This window comes from Zea mays, chromosome 3, assembly GCF_902167145.1.
Source record: "Zea mays cultivar B73 chromosome 3, Zm-B73-REFERENCE-NAM-5.0, whole genome shotgun sequence".
Lineage (NCBI taxonomy): Eukaryota > Viridiplantae > Streptophyta > Magnoliopsida > Poales > Poaceae > Zea > Zea mays.
In genome coordinates, this window is record NC_050098.1 from 203,928,802 (window position 1) to 203,954,818 (window position 26,017).

General features: G+C 51.6%; 1 protein-coding gene across 4 annotated transcripts; it reads right to left on the reverse strand.

The window, feature by feature from the left end:
- Positions 1-2,690: 2,690 nt before the first annotated feature.
- On the reverse strand, positions 2,691-15,466 carry LOC100282957 (heat- and acid-stable phosphoprotein). 4 transcript variants are annotated; one of them, NM_001155862.1, is made up of 8 exons: positions 15,274-15,466; positions 14,543-14,580; positions 13,888-13,968; positions 13,720-13,803; positions 4,645-4,679; positions 4,083-4,168; positions 3,262-3,327; positions 2,691-3,004 (listed from the first exon to the last, which is right to left on the reverse strand). In NM_001155862.1, exons 1-8 carry the CDS (start codon positions 15,338-15,340, stop codon positions 2,970-2,972), a joined length of 492 nt encoding a protein of 163 aa, NP_001149334.1. In that variant the 5' UTR covers positions 15,341-15,466; the 3' UTR covers positions 2,691-2,969. The 4 variants fall into 4 exon arrangements, 1 of the variants encoding a protein (NP_001149334.1); XR_002267853.2 differs by lacking the exons at positions 13,720-13,803; positions 13,888-13,968; positions 14,543-14,580; positions 15,274-15,466 and adding exons at positions 6,891-7,009; positions 7,091-9,033; positions 9,124-12,632 and having other exon boundaries at positions 2,743-3,004; positions 4,645-6,780; XR_002267852.2 differs by lacking the exons at positions 13,720-13,803; positions 13,888-13,968; positions 14,543-14,580; positions 15,274-15,466 and adding exons at positions 6,891-9,033; positions 9,124-10,597 and having other exon boundaries at positions 2,743-3,004; positions 4,645-6,780.
- Between the last annotated feature and the right edge of the window lie 10,551 nt (positions 15,467-26,017).

Consider the following 26,017-nt stretch of genomic DNA (forward strand, 5'->3'; position numbering starts at 1 on the left):
GCCTTCTATTTGCCAAAGATGAAGAGATAGGGTTGCTGCAACAATTGTCCAACAGAAAGAAACTTCATAGAATTTCTATTTATGCTGACGATGTGGCCCTCTTCCTGCTCCCAACTCAGAATGACATTTCCACTACTCTGGACATTCTCAACATCTTTGGGAATACCTCAGGTCTCCACAACAATGTGCAGAAATCCAGTATTTATCCTATCAGATGTTCGGAGCAGACCATACTGGAGGTTCAAAGCTTGTTACCTTCTGGGGTGGAGTCCCTACCTTGCAAATACTTGGGTCTCCCTCTTTCTCTCCACAAACTAACCAAACAGCAGCTCCTGCCCTTTATTGAGAAAATTGCAGATCTTCTTCCAAGCTGGAAGGCAGAGTTGTTGAACAAAGCTGGCAGAAGAATTCTAGTGCAGCATGTCCTAACTAGTATGACAATTTATACTGCAATGGCTATTGATTTTCCTAAGTGAGCTTTGGATGCAATTGATAAAATTAGAAGGGGATTCTTATAGCGAGGCAGAAAGGATGCTAAAGGAGGTCACTGTATGGTAGCCTGGGAAAAGGTATGTAGGCCTCTACATATGGGAGGTCTCGGGATTTCTAGCCTGACTAAGCTTTGTTGGGCTCTCAGAATTAGGGCTGGGCAAAAAACCCGTAACCCGAAACCCGAACCCGGAATACCCGAACCCGAACCCGAAATACCCGAAACCCGAATTTTGTTCGGGAATTTCGGGTAGCAACTTGCAAAACCCGAAATTATTTCGGGTAATTCGGGTATCACAATCGGGTACCCGAAATACCCGAATTACCCGAACTTTCATGTGTCATGTACTCATGTCATGCTTAATTATTAATTTGTACATCTATAATTGTATGTAAGTGTGCATAACTTGTGATTGTAGATTGCTTGTGTTTTATATGTCCATGTATATCATTATTCAAACTATATTTTTATACTAATTTAATAGGGTGTATGTGTTTTTATGAAGCCAACGCAATAGTTCGGGTAGTTCGGGAATACCCGAACCCGAACCCGAAATTTTGGGTACCCGAATTTTCGGGTATTGAAAAACCCGTTGTAATTTTGGGTATCGATTCTCAAAACCCGAAATTTTAAAAACCCGAATTACCCGACCCGAAAATTTTGGGTAACCCGAACGCCCACCCCTACTCAGAATGAGGTGGTTGTGGCTGCAAAAAACTGATTCTTCGAGGCCATGGGTGGACCTACCCATTCAGGTCCCAAGTATTGCCAGGTCCTTCTTCTCTGCAGTGTTGGTGTCAGAGGTTGGCAATGGTGCGAATACTCTTTTTTGGATGGATAAATGGATTAATGGAAAAAAGGTAGCTGATATTGCACCAAGACTGTTCTGCACCATATCAAAAAGAATTACCAATAAAAGAACAGTGCAAGAGACAATGGACAATAGGAGATGGATTAGTGATATTAGGGGCGCTCTCTCAGCAGGGGCCTTGATTGATTTTCTGCACCTCTAGGAAGCTTTAACGGGTTTTCAGTTGCATCCTGATATTGAAGACATACACATTTTTTCCATAGCGCCAGATGGTAACTACTCAGCAAAAGTTGCTTATGAAGGGCTCTTCCAGGGATCGTGCTCCTTTCTTCACCACAAAAGAATCTGGAAATCCTGGATGCCACCCAAGTGCCATTTCTTCCTGTGGCTGGTGGCACACAATAAATGTTAGACTGCTGATAGGCTGCAGAAAAGAGGCATGAACCATCCGGCTAGGTGCCCTCTTTGTGATCAAGAACCTGAAAGCATTGATCACCTGCTGGTTTCATGTGTGTTTTCAAGAGTTTTCTGGTATAGGCTTTTGAGAAAGTTTGGGTTACACAGCTTATCCCCTCAGCAAGCGGAGCCTTCCTTCCTTGGTTGGTGGGAGAATTCCTCGGCTCAAGTCCTCAACATGAGAAAGAAAGGACTGGACTCCCTTATTGCTTTAGAGGCCTGGATGATCTGGAATCATAGGAACAAGGTGGTGTTTGATGGAAGGACCCCCTCTATCTCCTTCCTTCTTCAGGCTGCTGGTGATGAACAGGAGATGTGACGGCTAGCTGGGGCCAAGGGGCTTTCCTTTTTGGCCGGCCAAACTACCTAGCTCCTAGGGTTGTAATGTTTTGTCCAATTTTATGGATAGCTTTGTGTATGCCTGTTTCTGGCCTCCATAAAGAGTGCTTTGTACCTAGGTCTTTATGACCCTTATTTTTTCCTCTACTTTAATATATGGGTGCGCAGTTCTCCTACGCTCTTTCGAGAGAGAGAAAAAAGTCTCACCTATATTTCTGGATAAACCTTATACCTAGTAAGATAAGTTTGAAACCTATATTTCTGGATAAACCTTATACCTAGTAAGATAAATTTGAAGAGGTTTAGACGATCGTCTACCGGTTAACTATAGTTGTGGAATATCATTATTGTTATATGGTATAATTTATTTAGTTATTTTTTACAAAATTATAATAAAATAATAAAGATATGATATAACGAGTAATTGTATATACGAGACTTGATCTTATCCTTAAATCTGGGTGTAACACGCTCACCACTGTCCGCAATTATTTTTAACTGTTAACCGTGAGCACAACTCTTGACTCAACGGATAGTCTTGACTCAACCGATAGTCTTGAATCATGACTATCCGTTGATTCTTGCTTCGCTGCGGAAGTCCCAATAATACCCATCAATTTCACCAGCATCAACCGGACAGCAGACAAAAGAGCCAGTTTCGCATAAGCTGACCTTAATACTACTTTCTAATTTTGTCAAGCTCAAGTTTACAGGAAGACACGCCCACAAGACTGTTACTAATTTTGTCAATGCATATTTTATGGGGATACAGAATAGGGACCAGGTTTATAACAAGATAACTGATGCATTAGAAATAAATATCCAACTAACGCAGATCATGCTTTCGTGGTCTCATCGTCCATGATATTGCAGTTACTTCCGTGCTTCCGACTTCCTCTGCTCCTTGGCTGCGATAAACAAAATAAAATTCAGTGTTCAACAGTCAACAAACAATTGAATCTCTGTTTGTTATGCCGACTAGTTTTGTTGAGCTCAAGAAATATAAATATGCGAAACAAAGTTGCCACATGGTTTTAGAAAAAATAAACATAAATACCCACATAGAACTTAAGTACGAGGTCGAATAGAAACATGATATATTTCTGACCAACTCCAACAAATAACAAAAGTAAGTGCATAAAGCAAGATAAAGAAAGGGATGTACCAGCTTTCTCCTCATCGCGTTTCTTTGCAGCATCAGCCCTTTGCTGTCTTATTAAAGCAAGACGTTCTGCATCCAGAAAATTACATGGTTTATGACTGTTTGAAGTTTAGGAGCAGTGTTTCAATACTGACACAAACTGAGAACAACATATGATGAGACTGCACGCATTTAGACAATTTATTATATCAGCAATGAACTCTCCCAAGAGCTGTGCTTGAAGTAGCAGAACAAACATTAAATGGCAAGTGTGCATCTTAGCTTCAAAATTGGTTGGGGCATGAAAAGGTAACCATCATATTCCACAATTGCAGAACATCTAAGTGGAAAATACTTTAATTCATAAGTTAAATTTCAGTGGAAATTCAGCAGTGAATGCAGCAAGGAAGTATGCATATAACCATAAAACCATTACCGAAACATAACAAATTTATAATGTAGACTGAATGCTTTAAACTTGAATAGAAGTAAGATCTAATAGGCTGTGCTTAAAAATACGAAGGTAATATCATTGTGAGATTGTCTATTTCATTAGCAATTTAGCACTGATCATTTTACCGGTATGTGTTGCACACATTAGACATCATCAAAAGTTTAACATTAGTCATGGCTAGCTTCAGATGGATGTTGGTGATTCAAATTATTGTTAGTTTGTTACTAGTACCCTGTAACTGCCAACTAGCCACCTCCTGCAGTGTAATGTATGTTTTTACAAAACAAACTGGAAACTGCGATGATACTTCCAGAAGCAGGTTGTGTCAGAAAGTGGTCTTGTGCATTCTAGAAATACAGTGGAGTATCAGAAAGTGTAACAGAGTTCTCACCCAAATCTTTCCGTGCTTGTTCTGTTTTTCCTTGCTCCTGAAGTTTCATATAACGTTCATGAGCTTTTTGTTTCTCAAGCTCCTCCCTACAGAACGAACATTATAACATGCAAATGGAGTCGATAAGAAAAGTTCAAAGGTAGTAATAAGCTCCTCCCGACCACCCATCAATGGCCCCTTTTCAGTAATAGGTCGAAACATTAACATCAAGATTCAAGAATATGTTTATGCCATGACAGACAAATGCCTAGGTAGTGATATGAAACATAATAAGACAACTTAGGTGATCTCTTGCAATTCATAAGCATGTAACATCATTTGCAAGTGCGTGGCAATTTGGCACAAAAGCAAAAGGCTATCCTGTAACATTTTTCTGTGATCCATTGCATATTTTATTTTGTGCTGCTCGCAGGCTTCAGTTAGCAGTTTTCCTCATGCCAAATGATATTAAGAAGAAATAGGTATAACAGGGAAAATGAACTGCAAATATCAAAGCTCAAAATTATTATCGGTCAAAACATAAGACAATGGCACATTTTTTAGCTCAAATAAGGAAGTGCACCTTTCACGCCTTGAGAGTTCAGTTGTCTTTCCAAGCTGTAAAATGAATGCTTAGTTAGCTGGGCATATGGTAAAAGATGTTTCGTCTAATAAAATATGATCAAGTATGGCTGTAAACCCTAACCCTAACTCGGTTTGGGTGATATATTTGTATTAGAGTTGCTGGGCCTAAGCCCATTACACAAGACCCCATTATAAGGAATACACAGTTACTTTAACACCCCCCGCAGTCGAAACTCTAGCCACGGGACATGTTGAGACTGGACCGAAAGTCCTCAAACACCAACGTAGGGAAGCCCTTGGTGAAAATGTCGGCGAACTGAGAAGTGGTCGGGACATGAAGAACCTACACATCTCCGAGTGCAACCCGCTCGCGAACAAAGTGGAGGTCGAGCTCGACATGCTTCGTGCGCTGATGCTAGACGAGGTTGGTGGAGAGGTACATGGCGCTGACGTTGTCACAATAGACAAGGGTGCTCCGCGTCAGCGGACTGTGCAGCTCCTGGAGCAGCTAACGAAGCCACACCGCCTCAGCGACGCCATTGGCCACGGCGCGGTACTCGGCCTCGGCGCTGGAGCCGGAGACGACGGACTGCCACTTCGAAGACTAGGAGATGATATTGTCTCCAAGGAAAACGGCGAAACTGAAAGTGGACCAACGGGTGTCGGGACAACCACCCCAATCAGCGTTGTTGTAGACGGCGACATTGGTGGTTGCAGATCGGCGAAGAAGGCCGAAGTCGGTGGTGCCTTGGAGGTACCTAAGGATCCGCTTCATGGCGGTGAGATGTGGCTCCCGCGGAGCGTGCATATGAAAGCACACCTGCTAGACGGCATAGGTGATGTCAGGGCGGGTGAAGACGAGGTATTGCAGAGCCCCGGCAAGACTCTGATAGCTGGTCGGATCAACCATCGGAGGGCTGGCGTCGGCGGACCTTGCCATGAGTGTCCAGCGGAGTCGAGCAGGGCTTACAGTCAGCCATGCCAGCGCGCTCGAGGATGTCGACAGTGTACTGGCGCTGGTGGAGGAACAGGCCCTAGGGGCTGCGGTCGACGGTGATCCCCAGGAAGTGGTGCAACTCACCCAGGTCTTCATGGTGAACTCCTGCTGGAGAGATGAGATGATGCGCCGCAGGAGGTCGGGGGAGGAGGTTGTGAGGACGATGCCGTTGACGTAGAGGAGGTATGTCGTGTCCACGCCAGGGCGGAAGACGCACAAGGTGTCCGCCTTGGCCTCGACCATGGTTTAAAAGGCGGCTAGGCGGAACTAGGCGCCCAGCCACCGCCTGACCGCCTAGGCGACTTAGGCGGGCGCCTAGGCGACGCCTTAGTAGATGTTACAAACAGCTGTGAGCTGTTACAAAATACCAAGCAACCAAACAGCTGTTACAGCTCATAAACTAGAAATCATCACAAATTCACAATAGCATAATAATGGATATGAAATAGCCACAAAGTAGTTTCTAAAGGAACAACAACAAGTCACAAAATTTAAAACAACACAATACCAAATGTCCAAATCTGAAATAGCCACATAGATAGTTTGTAATGGCATAATTAATAGTAACTAGCTGCAGTTAGTAATGCAGCAAATATGCTAAATTGCTAATGCAATCTAGCAATAGCTACTCTCCCTGTCTCTCGTCGCTCAAAAATCATCATCAAACTCTCCTGGGATATTGGGTGCCTCCCCTTCTTCACCAGCATTGCCACCATTAGATTCATCTTCACAATCTGTGATTTCTGCATCGTCATGTGGAACATCTTCATCTTCATCTTCATCTTCCTCTTCAGCCTCTGACATGTTTTGTGCAGCAACAGAATTTCTTCTTGAATACACATTATGGGCCCTTCTTGGTAAGTTTCGGCCACGAAGTGCTTGCGATGCTCCAATGGCATTATCCACAAGGTCCCATGTAAGGTCACACTCACACCCACGCCCACCTTCAGGGACTACATGCAAAGAATCAGCCCACTCATTGTCCCAGTTGAAGTCCTCATGAACCAATGGATCAAAGTTTTTCCCCTTCTTCTGGCGTAGTTTTTGGAACCTAGCTTTCATCTTTCTGTTGTAGGAAATGAAGACAATAGAATTCAACCTCTTATGCAACAATCGGTTTCTTTTCTTTGTATGGATCTACAAAATAAGAAAAGAGAAAACACTTGGTCATTTAATCCCGAAATATTGGATACAAAAGTAGCCAAGTAGGTGGATGAGGACTTGAGGAGGCACACATAATAACTTACAAATTCAAAGGTACTCCAATTGCGTTCACAACCTGATGAAGACGCACAAAGACTCACCAAACGTCTAGCAAATCTCTGTAACTCAATAGCACGACCACCATACGAACGCCACCACTCAACTGCAATAACATCACAACAATTTAGCAAGCTACTAGCAACAACTAGTAAGTAGTAAACTAGTAACAGCCACAAACACTTACGTGGGGTCATAGTTTGTAGGTTATCTTTGGCCATCTTATTTGAAAAAGCTGCTCCTCTAAGAAACTCGTAATCCATTGCTTGAGAATTGATCTTGTCTCTAGTTTCCTCATCATCTACCATTCTTGCAAGCACATCAAGAAAGCAACCTCTTAGCTGACCAACAGTAGCATCATCATCATTTCTTATGAGAGGATGCAACTTTCCTGGGTTCAAATACATTGCAGCCCCATACAATGGGTGATCCATTTGTTTCTCCCAACGCCGTTCAATTATAGTTATGATTTTCTTGAGTAAAGTCTTCTTGCTTTGGACAGCAAAGCTTTGATTGATCTTTTCCTTTGCACATTTCATCAATGCTTGGACCTCTGGCATAGCTGGCCTCTCATCTCCATCTACCACCCTAAGTACAATAAGTAGTGGCCCCGAAGCTCTAAGGCAATCTTCTACTGAATTCCAAAACTGTGTGGAGAAGACAATGTTATACACATCCAATCCAGCACTAGTCTTTGACAATCTGTTATCAGTCCAAGCTGTGCTTGCAAATAAAGCCTTCAAAGCATCCTTGTGCTTGTACAAGCTCTTCAATGTGAGAAAGGAAGTAGCAAAACGAGTGGCTGCAGGCCTCACAAGATCAGCCCCACCAGTTTTCTCTCTCATGGCAGCAAGAATTCTCCCGTGTCGGTATATGAAAGTTGTCACACGCCTTGCACGTGCAATTGGTTTCTTGAATTCCTTCAAGTTTCCTATGTCCTCCAACATTAGGTCCAAGCAATGTGCAGCACATGGACTCCAAAATAAAGTAGGAATCCTCTCCATTAGAAGCTTGCCTGCAGCTTTGTAATTGGCACCATTATCAGTAACAACTTGTACAACCTTGTCTCTCCCAATCTCATCAACTTTTTTCTCAAGCAAATCAGCAAGCATGTATGCATCATGTACTTCACTAGATGCATCAACGGACTCTAAAAAATAAGTGCCCTCTGGGCTGTTCACTAAGAAGTTAATGAGATGGCGTCCCCTCCTATCAGACCATCCATCAGACATGAGTGTGCAACCATAGTGTTTCCATGCACGCTCATGTTCCTCCCTCATTGTATTTGTTGTCTTCACAGCCTCTTGTAGCAATGGCTCGCCTAGTTGGTAAGGTGTTGGGGGCTTATACCCTGAACCAAACTGTGCTGTGGCCTCAATTGCAATCTGAAACTGCCTAGCTGCTGCGGCATTGAAAGGTACACCGCACTCATAGAAGAACAAAGCCCACTGCATGTCCACATAGTGTTTGTCCTCCTTGCTTTTTGCACTAGCCAAGATTGTGGGCTGATAAGAGCCTGAAAGTCTCTCATCCACCACCTCCTCTGGTGTTTTCCGCAACATCTCAACTACGGACTTGGCTGTCTTTTGCTGTGCTTTACTGTTTGCCTTAAATTGCAAGGTCGATTGTCTTTTTTTGGCTGCTGTACCAGAACTAGGCTGCACCTTGGATGCTTGAGACTCCACAGCAGATGTATCATTCGTCCCATCTGCTGCTGCCACCTCCACCACTTCATCATCTTCTTCATCTTCATCTAGAAACATTGGTCTTTTTCTCTTGTTTGCCTCCAAATAACTTGTCATCTCCTTCCTTATTCCACTGGTAGCCTTGGGACATAACTTTGCATCTCCATATGCCCCTGCCAAATGTTGCTTTAACCTCTTTATCCCTCCACTAACAACCTGGCCACATAGGGTGCATTCCACCTTATCTTTATTTTGAAGATCTGGCCAAAATCCATACTTCCACCCTGGATCAGTAGACTTCCGTGGCTTCCGGGTAGGATCGCTCTTCGGATCGTACTCACCAGCCACAGAAGATGGAGCTTCATTTCGAGAAGACATTATGTTGTCGGCTTGTCGCTAGTCGCTGCAGTCTTGACACTTGACAGAAACCTACTCGTTGCGCAGTCTGAAACCAGGGGAAGCAGGGGAGGAGGGGATGAGAAACATCATTTTGAGGAGGGGAGGAGTAAGCAGGGAGTAGGACACTAGGACTTACCAGCAGCAGCAGCTAGCACTGCGGCAAGGAGCAGGGAGCCGCAAGACCACGCGCAGAGAGCAGCAGCCGCGCGCTGGTAGCAGGGAGCCGCGCGCTAGGAGCACGCAGCAGCCGCGCGCGCGCAGGGAGAACGCAGCAGCCGCCGCGCGCAGAGCAGCCGCCGCGCGCAGGGAGAGAGGAGCAGCCGCCGCGCGCAGGGAGAGAGGAGCAGCAGGGAGAGAGCGCAGAGAGATTTGCGCGCGAAGGAGCAGCCGCGGCGCCGCGCACGCACAATGTATTTTTGCCGCGCGCGCACAGTGGAACAGGCCCAAAACAAAACGCGCGCCTAGCCGCCAAAACCCTAAAGCCCAAAACGAGATAAGGCGTCGCCCAGGGAGGAAAAGGCGTCGCCCAGACGCCTACGACGCCAAGGCGGACGCCTACCTCGCCAAGGCGGACGCCATACACGGTTTCCTCTGGGCGGCGCCGACGCCTAGAAGATTTCCCCGCCTGGACGCCTAGGCGTCGCCTAGGCGACGCCTAGGCGACGACTTTTAAACCATGGCCTCGACAAAGGCCTGTGAGAGCAAGAAGGTGACGAAGCGACTGTACCAGGCGCGGGGAGCCTACTTGAGACTGTAGAGAGACCGGTTGAGTTTGCAAACCATGTCGGAGTGAGCCGGGTCCACCAAAGCCCACCGGCTGGGAGCAGTACACAGTCTCTCTCAGAGTACCATGGAGGAAGGCATTCTTGACATCGAGCTGATGCACCAGCCAGGTCGTGAGAGAGCCAGTCAGAACAGTCCGGATGGTGCCAGGCTTCACCACGGGGCTGAAAGTCTCGTCATAGTCCACCTCGGGACGTTGGGTGAAACCCCATAGGACCCAACGAGCCTTGTATCGATCCAGAGGGCCGTTCGCCTTCATCTTGTGCTTGAAGATCCATTTCCCGGTGACCACATTGGCATCAAGGGGCGTGGCACCAGGTCCCAGGTACGGTTCGCCAGCAGGGCCTCGTAATCCTCCATGGTGTGGCGCCAGTTGGGTTCGACGAGCGCACCACAAGCATATGATGGCTCGAGGGAGAGCGTAGAAGAGTTGGACGCCAAGAGGACTAGTCGATCGGCAGGCCAGAGGACACCAGCGGCCCGATGCGTGACGGTGGACATGCCCGGGGTCCCAACAAAGGGCAACGAGGTGATACACCTGCGGCTCCGTGCGAGAGGGAGCTAGGGCAGCAGCCCGGCCACATCGCTGGTAGACGTGAACAGGGTCCGCAAAGCGCGATGAAGTCGTGTCGACGAAGGGCGGAGGGGCTGCGCGTGGAAGCGCGGGGGATGCCGGGGCCACACGTGGCAGCGCGAGAGGGGTCGAGGCCACGTGTGGCACGACAGAAAGAGCAATAGAATCCGCACTCGAGGAGGGTGTCCTACTCAGAGGAGGCAGCGGAAGAGGATACGAAGAAAGGGAAGTCAGACTCGTCGAAGACGACATGACGGGAGACAAGAACTCGGTGAGTGGAGAGGTCTAGGCACCGGTACCCCTTGTGATCAGAGGAGTACCCAAGGAAGATGCAACGAGTGGAACGGGGCGCAAGCTTATGAGGGGCAATGGCAGAAAGATTAGGATAGGAGGCACACCAAAATACACGAAGGTGATCGTAGGAGGGATAGAGGGGGGCTAAACCTAGCTTTGATACCATTTTGAAGGTTGTAAACCTTAACCCTAACTTGGGTTGGGTGATGTATATATTAGAGTTGTTGGGCCTAAGCCCATTACACAAGACCCCATTACAAGGAATACATAGTTACTCTAACATCAAGTAATGCAGCAAAAGTGCTAACAACAACAAATAGCCTAAGTTACATGGATACATAAGGCACCCTCGTATCATGTACCAGATATGAATTCAATATGGATATGCATGGGATACAGAATGGAGATGTCTCCACGGAGTACTGCGAAAAATAAATAATGGAATTTCTAATACGTGGACGAAGACGTGTTGAGGTGCATTTTTTTCCTTGAATATAAAAATACAAGGCACACAAAAACATGCAATATACCCACACACACAGATGCACAGATTACAGAGCTACAATCATGCTTGTTTCTTCAAAAAAACACAAGTCGATCTAACAGCTAATCAAACCTGCTACCTCCAATCAGGCTACGCTAGCCCCTTGGCGCCAGCAATGCACCAAAGTTGATCCTTCTCAATGTTAGACTACTTGTACGTTTGTGTTATGGGCCTAGAGCCTAGTCCATTAGGGGTAGAATATATGTACATATGTGCCCTGTTTTCAAGTCGTCGACTAGTCGGCGACTAGTCGTCCAGTCGGTCCTGGGAGCTCAACTTGGGGAGCCGGCTCGACTTTTCTGGCAAGTCGGGCGACTTGTCAACGACTGGAAATTCTCAGTCGACTAGTCGCCGACTTGGTCTGGCAAGTCAGCTGACTTGTGCCCCAGTTCAGCCCAAACAGCCCAAAGACCCATTACACAACATATTTTCTTGATTTGGCAGAACATGCAATGGATGATCTTGAATTGGGAGATATTTAGGGTATCTACTATCGAGTATCTATCTAGCTGCAGCAGCAGCTTAGCTATCTTATGGAGCTTATTTCCTTTCAAGTTTGAACTATATTTTCTTGCTATTTATTTTCCAATTTGAACTATATGGCTGTTATGACTTATGAGTTTATGACTTATCACTTATGTGGCTGATTTGGTTCAGTTTGAGGCTTCAAATGAGGTAAGACTTGCTGTTTATTTCAGTTTTGTTCAATTTCAGGCTTCAAATGAGGTAAAACATGCTCTTTATTCATATATAAATGCTATATTGTCTATATGAAACCATTATATAGGCAAAACAGCCACTATATTGGCAAGTCGACGACTAGTCGACTGAATTATCAACTAGTCATCAAGTCGGTACCTTGTCGACTTGAAAACCTTGCATATGTGTAATACTGCAAGTTATCTACCAATTAGGGTTTTATTTCTCCAACATGTTATCTAGCCAGTCTCCTTCCCCTCTGCTCCCCTAGCCACCGCCGCTAGAAATTGGCGGCCGATGGCGGCGGCCAAGCCCCCATGGTCTACACTCCCCCTCCTCTCCTCCCTTCTATCCCTAGTCGCTGGCACTCCTCTCTCCTCCACTAATGGCGCTCCTGTGATCAAGGCAGCTACCATTAGGATCAATCTGTCATTAATAGTTTCTATTGGATGAACATTAAAGCAACTTGATGTTCATGTTAGACAGAGAATCTCTCCTATAATAGGCTGATTATTATATCTCTTGTTCCCTTATTAGGTTTGATTCCTCTCACCTGCATGTGATTGAGGTTTCCCTAGTAGGACTGGTTACCTTAGCTGTCATGGGGCACCGGCCCTAGGTGCCTTGGCCCCCGAGGGTTCCTACCCTATATGTGTAACCTCTCTTGTGCCTATCAATCACATGCACAAGAAAAGAATCCATAAAAGAATCCATAACATGTACAGGATTGGTGATGGCAGAGTACAAGGATATGGAGACCGGATTCCTCAGGGACACAACCTGAGACCAATAGGTAGCACCCATGTTTGTCGTCTTCGATGGGTGCATCAGTTAATTGATTCTTAATCTAACTTTTGGGATTAAACTGCAATGAGGATTTTTTTCTATCCCTGTGACGTTGCTGAAAATTTGAAGATCAAGCTTCATGGTGAAAAAAGACGACATGTCTGCTTTGTGTGGTGTTATGAAGAAAAAAACGGGGCTCTTACGGTCAGGAGTGCAGATAGAGTTGCAATGTGCTTACAGATGATTTCGACACTCATCTATACAAGCTAATTGTGAGTCATGTGATTATGACATGGAGGACAGATCCCATGCATGTGGTTACAGCCCATGCAACTGCTCTCAGATTTGAAATGCACGTGTACTTGACCTTGCCTGCAGAGGCTGACATCAGTGGACGGGGACAGACTGACTACTCGCTCTCTTGTAAAAACAAATTTCTTAATGCTCATTTAGAGAATCGGTTTGGTCTGCAACCACAGCTTCTTTTTGTCAAGCAAGCTGTCAACAGATGCAAGCTTCTTTTTGTAATGACACATTTATCTGTGCCTGGTTTGATAATCTATGACATGTTTTTAAGGACACCATTTATATGTGCCTGTTAGATCCTGTAATATTACTCCAGTGGAGAAGAGCTTTTAGGATGGAGTCACAAAAAAGTGCCTTAAACCTAAAATGTTGTGGTGTAAGTAAAACAACTTGTTCTAGAAGGAGCATAGCAAAAAATATGTTGGGAGTCGAAAGCAGTATTCTATTTCACTCTCTTTCCCCTTCTTTTCATGCTTCTCAGGATGTACCATTAAACACGAAGACAAACAAAAATAAGGATACTAACATTTTGTCAAATATTTTGTATGTCGTTGCAATGCACGGGCACCTAACTGTAAACATAGAAGATTAAAAACAATGACAATGCATTTGTATACTACTATGGCTATGACAACATCATACAGAAGGAAGAAATGGGCAACTGCGAGGCATCGTGGCCTCCTAAAATCATGGTGATATTAAGATTAGGAAAAAAACAAAGATGTTACCAGTAGTCAGCAACTTACATCAACTTCCTTGGCCTTTATATTCTTCACTTTTACTAAGTTCGGATTTTCAATCTGAATAATACCCTCAGTACCTTTATGTTTCTGGGAATATAAAGGTAGCATATCAAATCATTATGAATGAAGCATGCACATGGGTATAAGCTAGCTGCATTGGCAAGTCCTTACAGGTTTGTCATCAGACTCGTCTTCAGATTCTTCCTCCTCTGACTCTTCTCTTTCTTCTTCCTCCTCTTCCTCTTCCTCCTTCTATTTAATTTTTCAAAACAAACACAGCAAGAGCATATAAGCCACAATCAAATTTGCAGCTAGGTAATGTCCAAATAGATGAGGTCTTTATTAGTAAGTATACCTAGCTGATGAGATTTTTACAATGACGTTGATTAATGGAATCAAATTTGATCATGTTTTTTACTGTATGCATCGCATGAATTATATTGAGCAAAAGAAATAGCTAAATTGTGCTAGCATCATTAGAGTTATAAAAAAGGTCAACAACAAAGCATGGCTAACGCTTTAGGAACAAAATGATTGCCAAACTAAATTGGAAATTTAGTTGACATAAGGGCGTAGCACAAATCTTCCACGGGTGACGCCAAACATAATTACTCCATAAAATTATTGAATCGATGTAGTCATTCTAGAAAGTGATCTTCCTTGGGGCAGTATGAATATGAATTGGAGAAAGCTGTTGGCTGTATTTAATATTATCCAAAGCAAGTGATGAAGAAATCAATTTTGAATCATAGGAGGGCAAAGGGTCACGGGGAATAAAAGTAGCACTCATCATGTGGATGAAACTAATTGAATGGATATTACAGACCTTCTTAAAGGTGCGAGGGCGACCTGAAGTACCAGCAGCTGCAATTATTTAGAGGATAAAGAAGTTATCAGAAACAAGCCAAAAATACTCTTAGCAGGACAACCACAGGAAGTAGACATATATACCCCAGGTAGAAATTAAAGAAAAAAGAAGGCTAAGTGTAGCATTTATTTCCTGTATCCAGCCTCTAAAGAGCTTTATCTAAGGCCAAATACAGTGTGCTAATTGATTTATCACTGCGTTTAAACTTCACAAAAACCCTTTTCCGTGAAGATCTCTGACAGTGAAGGAGAAATAAAGCTAAATCTGAACCAAGAGCAGAGTAGCATCAAGTTGTCTCAGTGCATCGTTGCAGGAAGAATAAAAGCAACTAAACCTTTGAAGCACAATTATGTACCCAAACCAAACGGTACGTGCAAATAGGTGAATCATTGAGCCTCTAAATCGAACAACTAGATGAACAAATCATCGTTCCTCCAAGCATCGAACGAACCCATGGAAACCTCGCAGCACAGACTTAAAACCAGGAACTTAAGTGACAACTCGCGACAAGCTACTAAATGGTTTGAGTTCTGCTCGATCACGCAAATCCGGTCCAGAACTAGCTCACATCGAAATCATCAGATCAAGCAGTCGCCTAGGCTCACCGTGGCACGCTCCAGATATGAAATCGAATTCGACCTATAAATGGGACCAAAGGGGGAGGATGGGGCGGGCGGGCGCGTCGTTACCGATCTCCTCCGGTGTGGAGAAGTTGCGGCGGCCGGTGGGCTTTCCCTTGAACTTTCCCCTCCCCATGGCGGCGGCGAGCGAAGGGCGGGCGAGGCTGGTGCAGGTAGAGAGCGAGCTGGAAGGAGCGGAGGGGTTCTACGTAGGCGGTGATTGAACCGCGGAAGCAATCGGAAACCCTACCTCATTTGGTGGGCTGAGGTGGGGAATGAGGAATTCGGTCCAGACTCGGGCTCCAGATAGACAATTAGACCGATTTTTTTTTTGCAATTTACTCCTTTTTTAAAAAAAACACACACATCTAACCTCCTACGACTTAGGGTGTATTTGGTTGAACGTACAAAAAAGTGATGAAAGGAATGTCATATTTTCTATAGTGTTTGGATGAAAGTCACACGAGGGCAGGTGAACACCGGAGCAATTTTTTGATGGTGTGGTCCCAAAAAATCGAGGAGACTGTGTCGCCCTTGTCTCATCATACTTTGATCTCAAACCAAACATATCATTAATGTCCTTTATGGACCTTTTGTTCGGCACAATAGGTCATGACGCAGAGATAACATTGTTCGGCGCTGTTGAACACCAAAAGTGACGGACGGTCCGGCCCTAAGGCCCGGATGGTTCGCGCTCCCGCGATCAGATTAACTAGGACGATTATTCTTATCTCATGTGTGGTTATCCATCTAATCACATGAAGTTTGTTAGCTATCGTCTAGAAATGGTTCCAAACCTCCCCCTATATATATGAAAGGATACGGCCGATTGAGAACCCCGAACACATTCCAATATAATCAATTACTTTCTTTATCATCACTGCCTTAGGATTAGATGTAGCATAGTCTAGTTATAACTTTTCGCATATCCACCTCCACCTCTATTCGACTATACGTCGTCTAGATCCGTCTTAAGTGGCCTGCCGACCTCAAGACGACCCTAGAATCTTACCCTCTCGGGGGCAAGATCTAGTTATCTACTCAAAGCCTCTTCCTCGAATTGATCTCTTAATTCCTAGTCGACTCCACGTCATCTGGGGACGCTCCGGGTAACATGTCGACCCAGAATGCCCTAAGATCTCTTCCCAGTGGAAGAGATCTAGATTCCAGCGAGAAGGAAGACGACACTGCACCATCACTGACTATCCGGCCCTATGCGCGGACCGTACGGTGTGACGTAGGGGAAGCGCCGCTCTTGCACCCAGGTCACGGACCGTCCGGCCCAGAGCTGCGGACCGTTCGCGTCGCCGCAGAGGGTAACGCCATATGGTACATCCCTAGTGATTGACGCGCCCAGATGGCGCCAACAGGCGCCATAGTCTATGGCACCGAGATACCTGGTCCGCTGGACTGCGACGGTGGCTATACGATGGAGCTCTGCGCCATGATATGGGGCGAGAAGCTACAGGGGATGGTACCGGTGCATGCTGGCAGCATGCGTCGCAACAGAGATGTGGCAGGTGCATGTTGGTTGAAACATAGGCATCAAGATTTACAAAACCGGTAAAAACTAGCGGTAAACCGACCGGTTTACCGAAATCGCAGGGGGTGCGGTTTCAGTTAACCACCGGGTTTTTTTCAAATCCGTTCCAAATTCAAAAAATTGAAAAAATCATAAAAACTGAAAACCGCTGGTAAACCATTTTTTTGGACCAGGAAACCAGATTTAATGCCACAATTGAGTATTTAGTGGTCAATTTAGGTATATTAGTCTTGTTTAATGTTATATGCTATATGTGAAGATGTTATATGCTATATATGAAGATGAAACCCGTAGCTCAAGTCAAGTTTAGGAATTTAGTGGTCAATTTCGGTTTCATTTCCTGTCCAAGATGGATTCCGTGGATCAAGTAGCTTAAGATCTTCTAATAAGTATCCGTCTGGACAAGACTCAATCTGGAACCCTTAGCTCCAGTTCTTCTGTATGTGTTCCTAAGATTTGCTTATCAGAAAAAAAGTTGGATTGGAACAATATCACGATACTTCCAGCATGCCTAAGTATTATCACTATGACTCGAGCTGAACATGTGAGTATTGTGAAATAAGTCGACTTATGTGTCGTTGCCTCGTTGGAGAGTTGTAAAAGAACTTGTATTTGAGTATTGCGAAGTTCGCTGGTTGTTTGTTGCATGAGAACTGGAGTTTGTGGTTGCATATTGTCGGGGACCATAATTAGGGGTACCCTCAAGTCTCCTAATTCTCAGCTGGTAACCCCCATCAGCATAAAGCTGCAAAGGCCTGATGGGTGCGATTAAGTCAGGGATCGGTCCATTCGAGGGACTCGATCACGCCTCGCCCGAGCCTAGCCTCGGACAAGGGCAGCCGACCCCGGAGGATCTCCGTCTCGCCCGAGGCCTCCTCCAGCGACGAACATACTTCCGGCTCGCCCGAGGCCCTGTCTTCGCCAAGAAGCAACCCTGACCAAATCGCCAACCGACCGGATCGCAGGAGCATTTAATGCAAAGGTGGCCTGACACCTTTATCCTGACACGCGTCCTCCAGTCGACAGAGCCGAAGTGACCGCAGTCACTTCGCCGCTCCACTAACCGGCCTGACAGAAGGACAGCGCCGCCTGCGCCGCTCCGACTACTGTGCCGCTCGACAGAGTGAGGCTGACAGGCAGTCAGGCCCGACCTCAGGCACCATAGGAAGCTCCACTCCGCCCGACCCAGGGCTCGGACTTGGGCTCAGCCCCAGAAGACGATGAACTACGCTCCGCCCGACCCAGGGCTCGGACTCAGCCCCAGAAGACGACGAACTCCGCTCCGCCCGACCTAGGGCTCGGACTTGGGCTCAGCCCCAGAAGACGACGAACTCCACTCCGCCCGACCCAGGGCTCGGACTTGGGCTCAGCCCCAAAAGACGACGAACTCCGCTTCGCCCGACCCCAGGGCTCGGACTCAGCCCTGGCCTCAGCCGACGGTCTCCGCCTCGCCCGACCCAGGGGCTCGGACTCGACCACGGCCACGGAAGACAGACTCGACCTCGACCTCGGAGTAGCCTCCATATCGCCCAACCTAGGGCGCGGACCGACCACGTCGACAAGAGGCGCCATCATTACCCTACCCCAAGCTGACTCAGGCTACGGGGAACAAGACCGGCGTCCCATCTGGCTCGCTCCGCCAGATAGGCAATGATGGCGCCCCGCACGCTCTGTGACGATGACGGCTCTCAGCCCCCTTACGGAAGTGTCGGCGTTTCGAGACCGGGGGGTCCCTAGGCCGACGAGTGAATGTCGCCGCGTGCCCCAGCCAGATGGGTCGAGCGCGAAGGGGGAGAGCGAGGCGGCCGGAGACCGGCGTGAGAGAGGTGGGAATCCCGCGGCCTTCGTGTTCGTCCCGCGCCCAGGTCGGGTGCGCTTGCAGTAGGGGGTTACAAGCGTCCACGCGGGAGAGGGAGCGAGCGGCTTCAAGCGAGCGCGTATCTCGTCCTCGTCCCCGCGCGGCCCACCCTCTCTAAGAGGGCCCTGGTCCTTCCTCTTATAGGCATAAGGAGAGGATCCAGGTGTACAATGGGGGGTGTAGCAGAGTGCTACATGTCTAGCGGAGGAGAGCTAGCGCCCTAAGTACATGTCGTTATGGCAGCCGGAGAGACTTTGGCACCCAGCTGGTGTGATGTCGTGGCCGTCGGAGGAGCGATGGAGCCTGGCGGAGGGACAGCTGTCGGAGCGGTTGAATCCTTGCTGACGTCCTCTTGCTTCCGTAAGGGGGCTGAGAGCCGCCGTCGTCACAGAGTATGCAGGGCGCCATCATTGCCTATCTGGCGGAGCGAGCCAGATGGGACGCCGGTCTTGTTCCCTGCGGCCCGAGTCGGCTCGGGGTAGGGTGATGATGGCGCCTCCTGTTGACGTGGCTGGTCTGCGCCCTAGGTTGGGCGATGTGGAAGCTCCTCCAAAGCCGAGGTCGAGCCTGTCTTCCGTGGCCGAGGTCGGGTCCGAGCCCCAGGTTCGGGCGAGGCGAAGATCGCTGGCTGATGCTGGGGCGGAGTCCGAGCCCTGGGGTCGGGCGAAGCGGAGTTCGTCGTCTTCTGGGGCCGAGCCCAAGTCCGAGCCCTGGGTCGGGCGAGGCGGAGATCGTCGTCTTCTGGGGCCGAGCCCAAGTCCGAGCCCTGGGTCGGGCGAGGCGGAGATCGTCGTCTTCTGGGACTTAGCCCGAGTCCGAGCCCTGGGTCGGGCGGAGTTCGCCGTCTTCCGGGACTTAGCCCGAGTCCGAGCCCTGGGTCAGGCGGAGTTCGCCGTCTTTCGGGACTTAGCCTGAGTCCGAGCCCTGGGTCGGGCGGAGTTCGCCGTCTTCCGGGACTTAGCCCGAGTCCGAGCCCTGGGTCGGGCGGAGTTCGCCGTCTTCCGGGACTTAGCCCGAGTCCGAGCCCTAGGTCGGGCGGAGCGGAGCTTCCTATGGTGCCTTCGGCAGGGCCTGACTGCCTGTCAGTTTCACTCTGTCAAGTGGCACCGCAGTCGGAGTGGCGCAGGCGGCGCTGTCCTTCTATCAGGCCGGCCAATGGAGCGGCGAAGTGACGGCGGTCACTTCGGCTCTGTCGGCTGGGGGGCGCGTCAGGATAAAGGTGTCAGACCACCTTTGCATTAAATGCTCCTGCGACTTGGTCGGTCGGTGCGGCGATTTGGTCAGGGTTGCTTCTTAGCGAAGGCAGGGCCTCGGGCGAGCCGGGAACACATTCGCCGTTGGAGGGGGGCCTCGGGCGAGACGGAGATCCTCCGGGGTCGGCTGCCCTTGTCCGAGGCTAGGCTCGAGCGAGGCGTGATCGAGTCCCTCGTATGGACCGATCCCTGACTTAATCGCACCCATCAGGCCTTTGCAGCTTTATGCTGATGGGGGTTACCAGCTGAGAATTAGGAGCCTTGAGGGTACCCCTAATTATGGTCCCCGACAATAGCCCCCGAGCCTCAAAGGGAGTGTTAGCACTCGCTTGGAGGCTTTCGTCGCACTTTTTTGCAGGGGGACCAGCTTTTCTCGGGTGCGTTTTGTTCCGGTGGGTGCGCGCGAGCGCACCCACCAGGTGTATCCCCCGTGGCCTCGGAGGAGTGGTTTCACTCCTTCGAGGTCTTAATGCCTTGCGTAATGCTTCGGCTGGTCTGGTCATTCCCTCATGTGAGCCGGCCGTAGCCCGGGTGTACGGTCGGGTCCCAAGTTCTCGGGCTGGTATGTTGACGCTGTCAACGGTTCGGCCGGAGCCGGGTTTGCGAGAGCAGCCCCCGAGCCTCTGCACAGGGCGAGAGGACGATCAGGGACAGACTCGACTTTTTTACATACGCCCCTGTGTCGCCTTTCCGCAAGGAGGGGGGAGCGCCATGTTGCCCTCGATGGGCGCCGAACATGGTGTCTCCGGTGAGCTGCAAGCGGGTAATCCGAGTGGACGTCCGTGCCCCGTTCGTTGGGGGTCGGCTAGGGGCCTAGGGGCACGCCCAAAAGTACCTGCGGGTGATCTGCCGGACCCGGTCCCCTGGCGACGGGGTCCGAGGGCTCGATGCCTCCCTCCGATGGGATTCCGTTACAAGATCGTTCCCGCTGGTCTCGGAAATGTCCTAGGGTACCTCGGGAGCGCAGCCCGAGCCTCAGCTATGTATCGAACGTACCCATGGTCATCCCTCGCTCGGCGTCTGAGGCAGCTGTGAACCCTTCGGGGGCCAGCCTTCGAACCCCTGATCAGTAATGGGCGCGGAGCCCGAGTAGCCTGAGGCGGCCGTTGAACCCTTCCGAGGGGCCGGCCTTCGAACCTCTGACCAGTAGTGGGTGTAGGGCCCACGCAATCTGAGGCGGCTGTCGAACCCTTCCGAGGGGCCAGCCTTCGAACCTCTGATCAGTAGGGAGGCTCGGAGCCTGGTTCCTTCACGGGGAAGGATCCTTTTCGGGGCATCCCCCTTTCCCGGTCCCTGTTGCAAGAGAGAGAAAGAGGAAAAAAGGAAAAGGATACGAAATCGAACGACGCGGCGTACCTTTTTTGACGCGGTCATTATGGCGAAGGCGAAGCGTCGCCCGCCTCTCCTGCCAGAGGCCCCGCCAACCACTCGCCCCGTCGCTACACCCGGCGGGTGTCCGTTGCGTTGGGGAAGCCGGACCCCGGCGCCTTCTCCCAGCCTTTGATGCGCCCTGACCAAGGGTGCGTGACTCTGGTGAGTGTCCCCTCCTTCTTTCTTCTTTGCGTCGGGTTGCCCCTGGTTTTTACGGTCGGGATTTCCATCCGTCTTCAGGAGGTAGGGTGGCACAAGCCTTCCCTGCCACGGGTCCCGCAGGATGCGGCGGACCGAGCAGCGCGGCGGGTTGCCGCGGAGGAGAAGAAGAAAAAGAAGGACGCAGAGAAGGCCCGGGCCCGCGAGCGGAGGCGGGCTCGAGACGCTTTGGAAAAGCTTCGTCGCCGGCAGGAGAGGGAGGGGCTCCCGAGGGAGCCGTCGCCGGAAACGCCCGACGACGACGACGATGATGAAGATGATGACGAGGAAGACGACATGGGTGTCCGCCTTGGACTCAGCCCTGGCTTGGGGTTAGGCCAGGAGCCGTCAAGCTAGCTCTCGAGCGGGCCGATGCCGTCAGTCCCTGGAGTCGGGACGCCGGGGTCCCGACCCGAGGGGCGGGGGCAGTCCGAGAGGGTACTTGACCCCTCGGCTGGAGGAGTTGAGGCGACCCCGGGGAGCCAGGCCGAGGCGTCTGCTCCCCGAGAGCCGCCGCCCACGCGGACAGCGCAGGGGAGCGACCCTCAGGTCGCCGTGGCGGTGCCTGGGCAGTCCGCCCCCCGGGCATTCAGGGCGCCCAAAGCAAGGGTGGTGCCGAGGCTGCTGGCGAAGCGGACCTCGGCGGCGGCTCCGGGGGTCGAGATCCGAGAGACCTCCCCCCAGGCTCGGTTGGTCATGGCCCGGAGCGGGTAAGTATCTTGGAATGTCTTCGTCCTGGCTCTTCATTCGCATGTCCCAGTCATGATTTTTCTTTTTTCCCTCAGCAAGCGAAGCCATGGTCTGACTGACCTGGCACCCCGGAAGGCCCTTAAGACGGCACCGGCTTGCGTGGCCAGCGCCGCTCCGGGCCTTGCCATTCAGCTGACCTTCTCGCAAGGTGCTCCACAGCAGGAGGCTCAGGCGGCACCAGCCGCCGTGGAGCGGGTTCTCGAGGCTGGCTCTTCTGCTGAGGCAGTCATTGTGATAGGGGAGGCGGCTGACGCGGACGTGGCCCCGGGCCCACCGGACGTGCCGGCGATGTCGGCACCTGTCGCTACTGAAGTCGCCGCCGTCCCGGTCGGGGAGCGACTGGTTGCTGCCGACATCGAGATGGCTGAGGCGTCGGCGCTCGGTGCCTCGGAAGAGGGGGGGCGTGGAGACGCGATCCGTCCCGCAGGGCGGCAGTCTCGTCGCTGTGCGGCGGAGCTCCGAGGGCCGGCGCCAGTTGCTCCGGTTCCGGACCCGTGAGGCCTCGGATCCCGACTTCGTTCTCGACGATGAACGGGAGGACCAGTCCTGGGACGAGCTCCGCGAGTGTGCCGAAGCAACGGTGGGGTCGCTCCAGTCGTCGCTGGAGGTTTTCTGCAGGGACGTCCCCAAAATCCTCTAGGTAACGGTTTCAGGCATACCTTTTCTCTTTTGTGACCAAGGCGTCCTTCGTGACGCCCCACTTCCTTCCCTCAGGATTTGACGGATCGGAGCGCCGCCAAGTCGTCGTTCATCCACCGCGAGGTCGCCGTCGGGGGCTCGTTGCGATCCCTGAGGACCTCGCTCGCCGGGGCTACTGCGCGCCTCTCTCAGCAGGGTGCCGAGGTAGCGGACCTTCGGTTGCTCTGCACCGATCTGAGAGCCGAGGCGGCAGCGGCGCGCTCGGAGGCGGCCGCGGCGCACGACAGCAGTCGGAGTTCGACCGGGTCGTCAAGGAGCGGGACCAATCTCGGGGCCGGGCTGCTGAGGCCGAAAGCCGAGCCGAAACCCTTGCAGCCGACCTAGCCGTAGCCCAGGTCGCAGCCTCAGAGCAGCGTGCCCGAGCCGGAGGTACGCCTTGGCCATCTTCGGTTTTCGTTCCTGCTTGTTTCCTCTGCTTGTGTTTGAGATCTTTCTTATGGCTGTTCGCAGAGCTCGAGTCCGCCCTCGATGAGTCCGCCAAGGCGCTTGCCGAGGCGCTTGCCGGGGCGGCCGAGCAGAGGGAGGCCGACCACGCGGCCATGTGCGAGGCCGTCTCGGACGTTTACCGGGTCCTTGGCTCTGGCGACGTCCCCTCAGGAAGCTCCCCTCACAGTCGCCTTCAAGTCTTGGGCGATCATGTGCGTGGCAGACTCCACGAGGCGCTACACCACGGCGTCAGGCGGGCCTTCGCCGTGCTCGCTTCCCACTATGTTATGGACCTGGAGCGGGTTAGCGAGGGGTATTGCCTTCCCGACGAAGATGAAGCCGCCCTGGCAGAAGTCCAGAGGCTCGATGCGGCCGCCGCAGGTCCGAGCGCAGTGCTGGCGACCACCTTTGAGGCAGAGATCCTCCCACCTGCGCCGTTGCCGGAAGTCGGGATGGACTTTGCTGAAGGTGGGGACGAAGCCGAAGGCGCGGCTCCTTCCCAAGGCGACGCCTAACTCTGTTGGAACAGTTTCTGTTGGATGCACGTGTGTCTTTCTGCGGCCGCTGAGGCCTGAACACTTTGTTACCGTCGCATGAAGTTGTACTCCTTTCCCTTTTATTTTGCGTGTTCGGCTTCGCCTGTTAGTAACAGGGTGGCTTCCCCAAGTAGGGGTCACTTTTCGTGGCGGGTGACGAGTGAGGTGTCCCTAACCCGGAGGCATAGGAGTCCCTCGGCTCAGTCGGCCTTGCCACTTACATGCACCCGCGTTCGCTCCTTGGGGTCCTGCTTCCGACATAGCCAGGGGAACGCAAAAGCCTTTTTGATTGAAAATTTTGGGCGCAGAGAGGTTCCCCAATTTTGACGCAGAGGGGTTCCCCCCTTTTTAGCCCCCGAGGGAGGGTCGGGCTCTGCCGAGGCGAGGCTGACCCTTCCTTGACGACTAAGACTTGCTCGAGATTGGCGTGTCGCGGGGAGACGGCGCTCGCCTTCACCTCAAACGCGAGGTCGATGCCCGACGCGCCCCCTGTTGGGGCGCTGGGGCCGTCGACTCGCTCGACAACCGACGAGGCGCTGCCTCCTGCTTGGCCTTGGTTGCCCCGCCTCCTCCTTCGTCGGCGGGGGAGAAGACGGGGTGAGCTCGAACGTTGTTCTTCCACTACGCGGGGAAGACGTCGTCGATTCCGCTGCCGGCGGGCGGGCTGTCGGCCGCCATTGTCGTTGTCGCGCGGCGGTGGAAGGAGTATCATGTCGTAGCTGCCGTCGAGGGACACGAACTCAAGGCTCCCGAAACGGAGCACCGTCCCGGGTTGGAGAGGTTGCTGGAGACTGCCCATCTGGAGCTTGACGGGAAGCTGTTCGTCAACACGCAGCAGGCCCCTACCTGGCGCGCCAACTGTCGGCGTTTCGAGACCGGGGGGTCCCTAGGCCGACGAGTGAATGTCGCCGCGTGCCCCAGCCCAGATGGGTCGAGCGCGAGGCCGAGCGCGAAGGGGGGAGAGCGAGGCGGCCGGAGACCGGCGTGAGAGAGGTGGGAATCCCGCGGCCTTCGTGTTTGTCCCGCGCCCAGGTCGGGTGCGCTTGCAGTAGGGGGTTACAAGCGTCCACGCGGGAGAGGGAGCGAGCGGCTTCAAGCGAGCGCGTATCTCGTCCTCGTCCCCGCGCGGCCCACCCTCTCTAAGAGGGCCCTGGTCCTTCCTCTTATAGGCATAAGGAGAGGATCCAGGTGTACAATGGGGGGTGTAGCAGAGTGCTACATGTCTAGCGGAGGAGAGCTAGCGCCCTAAGTACATGCCGTTATGGCAGCCGGAGAGACTTTGGCACCCAGCTGGTGTGATGTCGTGGCCGTCGGAGGAGCGATGGAGGCTGGCGGAGGGACAGCTGTCGGAGCGGTTGAATCCTTGCTGACGTCCTCTTGCTTCCGTAAGGGGGCTGAGAGCCGCCGTCGTCATAGAGTATGCAGGGCGCCATCATTGCCTATCTGGCGGAGCGAGCCAGATGGGACGCCGGTCTTGTTCCCTGCGGCCCGAGTCAGCTCGGGGTAGGGTGATGATGGCGCCTCCTGTTGACGTGGCTGGTCTGCGCCCTAGGTTGGGCGATGTGGAAGCTCCTCCGAAACCGAGGTCGAGCCTGTCTTCCGTGGCCGAGGTCGGGTCCGAGCCCCAGGTTCGGGCGAGGCGGAGATCGCTGGCTGATGCCGGGGCGGAGTCCGAGCCCTGGGGTCGGGCGAAGCGGAGTTCGTCGTCTTCTGGGGCCGAGCCCAAGTCCGAGCCCTGGGTCGGGCGAGGTGAAGATCGTCGTCTTCTGGGGCCGAGCCCAAGTCCGAGCCCTGGGTCGGGCGAGGCGGAGATCGTCGTCTTCTGGGACTTAGCCCGAGTCCGAGCCCTGGGTCGGGCGGAGTTCGCCGTCTTCCGGGACTTAGCCCGAGTCCGAGCCCTGGGTCGGGCGGAGTTCGCCGTCTTCCGGGACTTAGCCCGAGTCCGAGCCCTGGGTCGGGCGGAGTTCGCCGTCTTCCGGGACTTAGCCCGAGTCCGAGCCCTGGGTCGGGCGGAGTTCGCCGTCTTCCGGGACTTAGCCCGAGTCCGAGCCCTGGGTCGGGCGGAGTTCGCCGTCTTCCGGGACTTAGCCCGAGTCCGAGCCCTGGGTCGGGCGGAGTTCGCCGTCTTCCGGGACTTAGCCCGAGTTCGAGCCCTGGGTCGGGCGGAGCGGAGCTTCCT